This window comes from Galleria mellonella, unplaced genomic scaffold (assembly GCF_026898425.1).
Source record: "Galleria mellonella isolate WM207_F2 unplaced genomic scaffold, CSIRO_AGI_GalMel_v1 utg90, whole genome shotgun sequence".
In the NCBI taxonomy this organism is placed as follows: domain Eukaryota; kingdom Metazoa; phylum Arthropoda; class Insecta; order Lepidoptera; family Pyralidae; genus Galleria; species Galleria mellonella.
Genome location: NW_026442172.1, coordinates 420,041 through 431,000, shown reverse-complemented (window position 1 = coordinate 431,000; position 10,960 = coordinate 420,041). Strand labels below are relative to the sequence as shown.

The following is a 10,960-nucleotide window of genomic DNA, read 5'->3' as shown; positions in this document are numbered from 1 at the left end:
ACTAGATTGTATATTCAGTATAATTATTATCATAATTAACTTTATAAGTTTATACGTTATATGTTTATACTATGTTATGATACTATAAATTAATTAGATGGATATATTTAGATAAACTTTCGCGTTATTGACACATAATTTAAATTATTAACAAGTACTAATTACCTGTAATTGCATCGCGTTAATCCCCGATAATGTATTTAAAATATGAATATATTTAAAAACAAAATTGTTACCCATATCATGTTCTACCATATATTTCTCTTTATGTATTTGTAAAAGTACTTAATAATTTTAAGACCATCGTAGTACGCAAGAATTTTATAGCATGATCATAAAAGTACTGCAATGTATAAATAATGAACAGTTACGCTTCCCCATTCCGCCCCTTCGAAAGAGCATGTGTGCAACTAGTAAACGTAAAGTACCCCTGTTGATCCCCCCGCGAACCACCCCAGGTGCGTCCACGCGGCACGCGCCATTCCCGTCGCGGCCGGCGCCCGGACGCCACCTAAACATTACATTAGGATTTCTTAGTACAGTTATTTTAAGTACGTGATCCCATCATCCAAAGAATCCGAGACTAATTTAACACAAACAGTTATAACATGTGAAAACTGCAACTCATTCCTACGAAATGAGTTCGATCGGCGTCGTTGTCTTCCGAAACTCCCCACTTGGCAAGTCGCAGGTGCTACAGGAATCCGTGAATAATTCAGTGAACATAACAAATAACGACACCAAAGTTAGACGTGAAATTATTATTGTGAGGAAGAAGCCAAAAATTCAGTCTCCACCCGCAACGGTATCTGTCACTTCTCTGGTTCGAGCTACTGACCCAATTTCTGCCAGTACAATTGCAAAAAAATCAAGGCTTCGTGAAAATATTGTTGAAGAAACTGCTAGAACACCAACACCTTTGGCCGTAGCAAGAAGAAATGCTCGAGAAAGGAACAGAGTACGTCAAGTGAATGATGGTTTTGCTGCTTTACGTCGACATATACCAGATGAAGTAGCTGCTGCCTTTGAAAATGCAAATTCGAACAGAGGACCTAATAAGAAGCTTAGCAAAGTAGAAACGTTGCGTATGGCTGTGGAATATATCCGAAATCTAGAAAGTTTATTGAACATCGGTCATGCAGATAAAGAAAATGGAGGTCGTCCATCCATGGAGTCATTCCCATCCCCAGCATCTTCTTCGCCAAGAGATAATAGTCAAGAAAGAAATTATTTCTCAATGAACTCTCCTGCCCTCGATGACGATGACGTCGATGAAGATGAGTTAGACGGAACATTACAACAACTACCTCAACAACAATACGTAGAGTTACCAGCACCAGAAAACTTTCAACTAGTTTCTACGCCACATTTATATGAAGAAGAAGAAGGAGCAGGACACCCTCTGACTCCTTCATCTGATTTGCTTGGTCAAGAAGATGTAAACTCTCATCTTTTGGAGGGACACTTTCCATTTCCGAATTCAGCAGAACAATTCACAGTAATACCTGAGCAAAATTATTTAGAAGAAACTGATATGACAGTAACCGACAGTAATTTTGAAGTAAAATACACAGATTCTATCCATCAACAAATGCATCATAGTTTTAGTGACGATTCAGCGTTGCCTTTAGAAATAATTAACCCAGATCTTCTTTTGTCTCATAACCAGTACAAATTTAAAGAAGAAGAAGAGGAGTTTATAGATGACAATCAAAGATATGATGATATGGAATTGAAAAAAGAGCTCCCAGATATACAAGTGACACCAGAAGATAGAGAACAATTCGAAGAAACTTTAAAGTGGTGGCAAGAGAAAACAAAAGCCCGTCCCATAACAAAATTTAAGAACTGCAATTAACGTCGGATGTAATAGATTTAAATTAACAATTAGTTGAATATAATGTTATTTATTGTGATGTAATGTAACTATGTAATTACAATAGGTAGTCGATACATACAGCTGTAAGTGCCAAAGTGGACTGTTGGCGCGGGCGCAAGGTGTTCTATAACGGTCAGTAGAATAATAAAGCCTGCGTGTTTACAAGGTTTTTATATCATGATCGTGAAGTTCCAACTACGCATGAAATGTCAGTTGATTAGTGTAACCTTTTAGAAACATTTCCCTATATAGATTATTAATGCTAAACACTTTATTGTAAATGAGAAAGCTTATATAAATTATTTTTCGTACTTGTTAATTATGACTTGCACTACCGATAGATTAGATAATTAATAATTAAATAATCTAATGCCATAAAAATAATTTATGTTGTAAATAATTCATTCAAAAGGGCACCTAAACATTATACAAATGGATGTAATTATTACACATAGTGCCTTAGACAATAACGATATTGTGATGTTAGTTATTAATGCCTTTATGATAATAAAAGATTAATAGTAATGATACTCATTTAATACATTCTAATTTCCCGCCTTTTACACCGAAATGGATCGGATTTATACTACCACGTATTAAACGTGAATTATTATGCCAATAACGATTAGGGTTAAACCATTAGAATACTCTTAATTTTAACCCCATTGAGACAAAAGACTTTATGTTAATGCAGTCAAATTATTTGACAGTGAATGACCTAGTTAAAAGGCTTTGTTGCCGTTCTTTAGCCGCCGAGCCGTTACCACTATATGGAGTAATCGACTGTTTAACTAGCGGGGAATAACAGTTGTTAAACATCAGAATTATCTGGATATTTGTATATGTATATGAGTAAATGTCAGGTTTGAATAATATGAATTCATGAGACATGCATTCAATTAATTCTCTAACAACGCCGTATTTAACATCAAATTACGAATTGTAATGTAATTATGAATGTATATATGCATAATTCTCTGCCAATAAAAAATCGTACTAACCGTACTACCTAAATAGGAATATCACCAAATAAGATTATAAAATAGTAACGTCCATGGTCCTGTTTTAATTATTCATATTTTTATGTAAAGATAACATTAATTTCCTAGTTAAACATATGTTTATTCTTTATTTAAATTCTCTATAAGTTTAATATATTAAATCATCGAGCTTAATCGGAGATTGAACTCCCCGTCCCGAAAGCCCGTCCGTTAACGGTAAGACGATATCGCTATTATGATTGTAATGCGCCGCCGTTACCCCGAATGAAAAAATCAAGGGTCCACAACTAACGGGGTGATGGGATCGAGTTTTCGGCTCTGATTTAGTATTTTTTGGAGCCATTCATTTAAGAACAGTAGTCAGTGAGATGACGTTTCGAAAGTCGATGCTATGTGTAAGGGTAGTTAAAGCTTTTATTTAGGGCTTGAGTGATTCGATACGTTTCAATTGCGTGTAAAAAATGTATGTATTTCTAAAGAGTTCTTTACTTAAATTTCCCATATTATTATTACACTTTTTATAAATAAATAAATAAATAAGTGACTACCTATGAAAATAAAAAAATAAATAATAGACACCTAATAAATAAAATGATTGTGATAACTAAAATAAACTTAAACACAATAACTCAATACCATTTTAGCATAATCACCTATTTTATCCAACGTTTAGTTCTCTATTTAACGATTTGATAAAATTTAAAAAATATATATAATGCCATCATAAAAAAATCTTAATCTTAATTATTATTGTTAAACCATAATTAATAATTAACTAACGTAAAGTAAAGTATTTATTTATTTAAGTGTATAAAACAGTATATATTATGTATATAGTAAATATTTATTTAGCTCAAAAAAAGGTTCTTGGGTGGCAACTCTACAATCAAACACAGTGTAGGACGACCTTTCACTAAATAGAGTGACGACCTCAAATACATTGCCAGTGGATGCAAGTAGCTTAGGTCCGTCACTTGTGGCAGTCAATGGGGAAGACCTATGTACAGTAATGGACAGATAATGGCTGATATAATAATGATGTAATTTATGTATTTTTAATATTATAAATGTGATAATAAGTTTGCTTGTTTACTATTCTATCAATGGCTATATTTTTTTATGAGAACTTAGCAATGGACTCAAATTTTACAATAAATGTGTATTTCAATCAATACATCAGAACAAATTATTAATGCTATTACATTGATAAAACCAGGAAGTTCACAATGCAGATGCCATTCAAGAATGCAAACGATTCTAATGTTAGTAAACTGAAATCGCCTATTTCTTGCTTCGTTCCGCACGCTCCTACATTTCCGGGGCGGTAAGAATTTTAATTTTCTTCCAAAAATTTTTTTAGATCAAAAATATCATCATATTTTACGGGGATAAGCGCCTTGCACGCTATTTTGGCTTCCATTTAAATATTTTCCGCTTCATTCGTCAAGCGCTGTTTCAAACGATTAGAAATTTTGATACACATGAAAAAGCAAAGGGGTATATCCATCACAATTTAAGCAAAATTTACAAAAAAATGTTGTGTTATTTTTTTCCATTGTTCATAAAATTAAACCTGGTAATTAAGTTTATGTAAATATTATGACAAGTATACTTCGCTATAAAAACAATATCCACTAACGGTTTATTAAACAACAATACTCGAAAAAATCCTTTCGATTGAAAAAAGAATTCCCAAAATCGATTCAAGAGTTGTGCACAAAATAATCATAAAAATAAAATATGTAATCAAGTACCTTTGGTAAGTCAGTTTAAAAATATAATCTTAACTAAATTAAACAACACCATTATATAAACTAGGCTGAATACATCAACACTTATTATATACCTGTATTTCAATGAGTCATTCAGATGTAATTATTTTTATCAGATAGGTATAAACAAAATGTGTCACACATGATATCACAGATAATAAGAGATGATTAAAGAAACAAATCGAAATATGCCAGTAGTGCAAGAGAAGAAAAACTTAAAAACCCTATACCAAGATAATTCTAGTTGGCTAAATCCTCTTCTTATGGGGAAAATGTTGCCCAACAGTGGAACTTTAATATTTTGGCAAATTGAATACAAATATTAAATAATAAACAAGTATAATATTGAATACGCATAGTCGACAAGCTTATTTGGACTAAAATGCAACATCATTAGCAATGCGAAATCATAAAAAAACCTATTTCATTATCTATGGCAATACATAGAACATTTTATAAGGTAATGGATTATTAGGCAAACTACTTAAATGTGACTAAAAAGGAATGTTTCAGTAAAAGCAAAGAACTTGTAAGTGGTAATTAGCATCTGCTACTAAAACAAATATATTAGGGCAACTACGCTGTATACGCGTTCAATGAAGTAGAACGGAGAGGAAATTAAGGAATTTGAAAACGATAAAAATTTTGGTAATAACGATGTTTGAACCTGATTGATTGACAGGGTTAACAGTCAAATATATAAAGGAGAAATTTCTTTTTAACAAATATACATATAGATATACTATAATAGTAAAGAAAGCAACTTCATAAAATATTTTTTATTAAAAACTGCTACCATTTGCATCTCCTTTATGTGGGGAATTAAGGAAATGCTCGTAGTTCCTATGAAATTAAACAAAAATAAATGTTACGCAGTCAATGTCAAAATTAATATGCAAAATATTTAGCTCAAATGGTGATATTTGTCTAATAAATAGAAAAATGAAACAAAAATAAATAAATAAATGAACATGTATTTGCACATACAGTCCGATATACTCGTACATTGCTAATGCCATAGTGATTTAAGCTGGCAGTACTGTAATACGCTTTTTAACAATAGGCCTATTGCAAATATATCTTTTACATAATACCTATATCAATAATAAGTGCTTTTTAATTACGACAATTATTGGTATATAGTTATAATTATATTTGAGTGTATTATTATATTATTTAAACGTCAACAAACAAAGAAGTAAACGCCGGTCAAAAATATTAACGTACAACTGCAGGCAACCTTACGTTTAAACTTTGCTATTGGTACCCTTATCTTTAAGGGTTATAAGTACTCATGGAAGCTTACCATAGACTAAGTATTTTTAAAACTATATCGGTATTCAGATTATTACAGTACTTAAGATGCTTAAGAACCACTGTGAGTTGGACTTTATTGCTTTTACGAAACACTCAAAATAGGTATATAACATTAACAGAACATTAATACTGCATCACTGCAATTACAAGAATACTTACTATTTTTTTGTTGAGTCATCAGACCCAATATAATTTAAGGTATCTATTTAATTATACAAAATAAGCTCTTAAATATAAACTCTTATATTATCCTTATAAATATTAACATCACACTACTAGATACAGGTCTGTCTCCATACGACGAGAATATTATCTGCTGATGGCCAGGCGATTTGGTATATATTTTTCGTTCTCTTGAACTGTTGTGTCATGCTTTATCCCCTTCTTAGTACCTACGATTTTCTGGAAACAAAATAATCTTACTCCGTAACCACACAAAGACGTCATCAAATCAAAGTTTCAAATATATAAATTTTCACATACGAGTACATCAGATAACTTTCTAGACAGACCTACGATATTAAGAGTACTGGGAATAGATGGATGTAAAACGCGGAGAACCGCGCATGGTAAGCCTATGTCCAGCAGTGGACAGATACAGGATAAAATGATGATGATGTAACTTTAGCGACATTCATAAAAGTTAATTTGAAGCTAGCTGTGCCCTGTGCCCGCAATATCGTCATGCTTCATTTACTAGTCATGCTATAAAGCACATAATAATTTTGTTTTCAGTAGAAAATTTAATTTATAACATTGCTTCAAATTGTTTTATTAATAGACTTATTATTCTACTACAAACATTTTCTATTTATCAAAGTGCATACAAAAATAGTCGATCGATCGATCGAGTCGATTTATGAGTACAAAAGCACGACGATTACTTACATCAATAATAATTAAAAATATAACATCGCATCTTATACGAAATGCCAAGAATAATCGAAGAAATTTTAAGATCCAATAAATTTCATCAAAGGTTCCTTCATATTTTTTTGTGAACTTGCAATTATGAATATGTATAGATGTGGTTAAATACACATCACATTATAATCACTAAAGGGCACCCGAATCTGGTTAGCTGATGCGTGGGAATGCTTAGAGATTCTTACCATGACAAAACTAGGAAGCGACTCTGATCGATGCTATGAAAAAGTCCGTTACGACCCGCTATAGCTTTTGTTGTGAAGGGATTATACGATGACTGTACGTTGTTGATAGTTGGTACAGTTTTAATTTTTATATATGTCGATTAAAAATATCTATAAGATTATTTTTTTTTATCATTTTCAAAAGTAACGAGATTATTGATTTGACTATTTTTTTGTTGTTGTATCGAAAGATTGCATTATAACCGATACGTTATTTATTAACTACATAATTAAGAAAAGTGAAATAATTATTTATATAATGATCCTAAGCTGTACTAAATTTTGTTAATATAAACACAATAATTGTGAATAAACTTTATATATATATATATATATATATATATATATATATATATATATATATATATATATATATATATATATATATATATATATAATATATATATAAAGTTTATATATTACTTGAACATACTTAAGCTACTAAACAATACTGACGATACGTATGTGTATTATTGACAACCTTGATTATGTAGAAATATATTATATATGATATATATATAGATACTGTTATTTAAAAGTATCATGAACTGGCAAATCGACTATAGTACAAGGTAAAGTCAAAGAAGCTACCCTATTGTTGTACAATATTTATTCTTGCGTGGATCTACTCGGCGTCTTTCAGCGAGGTCGACCATTGTCGTAGGGTTCATGGGAACTAGCAAAAAATGGACTTTACCTTTAGGGAACTACCAAAAAGCAACGAACAAAACTGAATAAGCACTTTTTCAATGCGCACTTCGTGCAAAGTCTACGCTCCACGTGTTCAGAGATTAAAACTTTAGAACATATATTTTATAATAATCTGTTGCTCTGATGCATAGACGGCAGTTGAATGTGTGATCGTATCTTAGGTTATTTACTTAAATAATTAACAATGAATGTCATTCTTTACTAAAAATTCCACTGTTATTCTTTTGTGCTGATTGCGTATAGGTATAATATTATAAAAAATTCTACATATTTGTACTTAAATAGGTACGTAGAATTTACAAACATGTATAGGTATGTATTATGCATAAGTACTATTTTATTAGTAACTGTATAATATTTTTCTTTTATTTTATGATTAACTACGAGTATAATTTATACATTATTTATTATTTTATATATTAGTATTTAGTTTTAAATATTAAATAACATGTAAATTGTATGAATAATGACATTTTATTTGATGCAAATAAGACAAAGGAAAACAAAGATAATACTTACAAATAAACATTCTTATTCAATACGCTCTTGCGACAATAGTCAACAACGGTTCGACCAATAAGTTGAAACCGTTAAAACGCTAAAACGTAACAAACAATGACAATTATCATAAAAGTTTGTAGCATGGAGAAGGCCATAGACTACTTATATTACGTCTTGAGCTAAACCGTTTTAATTTTAATAATGGGGCTGATCCTGAGGATGGAAAATAGGTATATCACAAAAATTATAATTTCAATCTGATTTCATGGCGAAATCTTTATTGTTAAGTCTAATATGAGCTAATTTTCTAATAAATTATTATAAATTTAGTTTATGATTGTCCATAAAATAATAATACCGTGAAATTATTAAATTCCAATATTAGATTAAGAGAAAAATTTTGAAAAAGCCGCCAAAGTGACACTGTAGCAACCAAGACAAAGTGGCAATGGGCTGGCCATTGCCACTTTATTTTGTGACTAACCTCAAGAAACTAAAAAAAAAGGTCGACTGGCGACCCCGTACGGACAAATGCAGTGTAGAATGCCCCCGCTAGATGTAGAAACGACCTCCAATGTATTGCAGGAAGTTAATGGATGTAGATGGCTAAGGATCGTTCCTTATGGCAGATATGATGGTAAAGGCCTATGTTTAGCAAAAGATAAATAATATTTGATATGATAATACTAGCATTCAATAAATCTATATACAGATATATATCTGTCTTAGTAACATTCGTAAGACGTGACACCAGATTGCTTTAGATAGACAGTGAAATTGCACCACGATACTGCCGTGACGCCATACGGCATGCGTGAGCGCATAGCCATCTGGCGATCACCACAGATTATACAAAAACTTACTAAATTAACTGCAGAGAGAGAGCCAAAACTCTCAAAGTCATGGTGGCATATGCTTTTGTTTGAATGTAATTAGTTTAATTCTATTTGAACTGACTCAAAACGGAAAACATATGGGCGACGTTTGGAACGAATGGTTCAAAGCAATCATTCTGATACTCTATTTCGTGTGAATGTTTTATACTCACATCAGATGCTAACTATTTGAAAACTATTATAATTGTAACCACAAATTGATGGTGGCAACGATATAGTCCAGCAAATACATAAGTATTTACTATGATGCGGAATCATACTACACTGAAGTTTGAAAATGTATAATTTCAATTTTGTTAATTAATTTTATGCGTTATGTCAAATGATTTAAACTTCAAGATACATAAAACTGACATAATTGATTTAAAATTATAATCAAAAGTCCGCCTAAAAACGCGCCATATAGAATTATATAGTAACACATTATAAATAATAGTTTTAAAAGAGTAAGTAGTAGTAGGAATAAATAAATAGATACTATTTTATTTGCCAAAACCTTTATTATAAATATTATATATCAAATAATCAAGATACCTATATTAATGCCTGATTTATTCTATATGAGTAAATCAGGTCGTAATCAATCTGATTTGTTGTTGGAAAAAGTTTATTACCAATATATAGCACGAAAGGAAAGGAAAATACATAAGTAAAAATTAAAACTCAATGTTTGCTGGAAGAGGACTCTTACAGAGTTAAGCTCGCCTGTTGTACATCTTCATTTAATATAGACTTTAACTATGTAATTTTTGTGTACCATAAAATATAAATAAATAATAATAATAAATAAAATAAACTTCTTGACAATGTAGAACAAATACAATTATTATTTATATTAAAATAGATTACTAAAGTATTATTTATTAATGTATTAAGTAATAAATAATAATAATTAATAATACATTAATGTATATGAAATACTTTTTAAGATTAGAGTATGGTGGGGCTGACATATCCTTATAGGATAAAAGCCTCAAAATAAAAAAGATAAAAAAAATACTATTACGAGTATGATGATTTAAGAAGTAAATTTAAATGTAAACATTCGTTACCTATTTAATACTAATATCATTATTTATTTTATTACTTAAAACTCACTTACGTTATCAAAGTTTAGTGAATTTTATGGTACAGAAAACACGAACTTCATTTATTATAACTATTAGTTATAATAAATGAACTAACTATGTTAGTTACCAAATATTTATAACAAGACTGGCTACAAGGCGTAATATATTAATTATGACTAATAAATTATTAGTATTATACCTACTATATGTTTCAATCACCAATATTTTCTTTAAATCTGACTCCAAACGTTTGTAGGATTTGATTTGTTTGTATGATACTTTTAATAAGGTTACAACAACAACAACTTCATCATTTAGTGATTTATTGGAAAAATTAATAATAAAGTGTATAATGTATGTTGCCTCCAGACTTGTTCGTTCTATCTCTCGCGTTCACGGGGTGAATAGCAACGGCTTCTATCACTGGGTTGCTATGCGTTGAACCTTAGTTCTCCTTATGTGCGCAGACACTATAAGCTATAAAACAATGTCAAGTTCATTTAATCTGTAAAGTAAATAGCAATAAACCTCATTTTAAAACGTACAATATATCATCTATAAGTAAACAAGATAAATTCATTTAGATCATATAATTTCAAAATGCGTCACACATCAACACAAACAAATAATGACAAATTATTTAGAGACACAATTTATATAAA

General features: G+C 30.4%; 1 protein-coding gene and 1 long non-coding RNA gene across 2 annotated transcripts; one reads left to right on the top strand and one right to left on the bottom strand.

The window, feature by feature from the left end:
- Positions 1 to 246: 246 nt before the first annotated feature.
- LOC113523556 (achaete-scute complex protein T8-like) lies at positions 247 to 2,358 on the top strand. Its single transcript, XM_026909547.3, has one exon. It carries the CDS (start codon positions 638 to 640, stop codon positions 1,856 to 1,858), a length of 1,221 nt encoding a protein of 406 aa, XP_026765348.2. The 5' UTR covers positions 247 to 637; the 3' UTR covers positions 1,859 to 2,358.
- An 8,246-nt stretch (positions 2,359 to 10,604) lies between these two features.
- Positions 10,605 to 10,960, bottom strand: LOC128202336 (uncharacterized). The gene is made up of 2 exons (XR_008253722.1): positions 10,844 to 10,960; positions 10,605 to 10,775 (listed from the first exon to the last, which is right to left on the bottom strand). It is a non-coding gene; the product is annotated as an uncharacterized LOC128202336 (long non-coding RNA).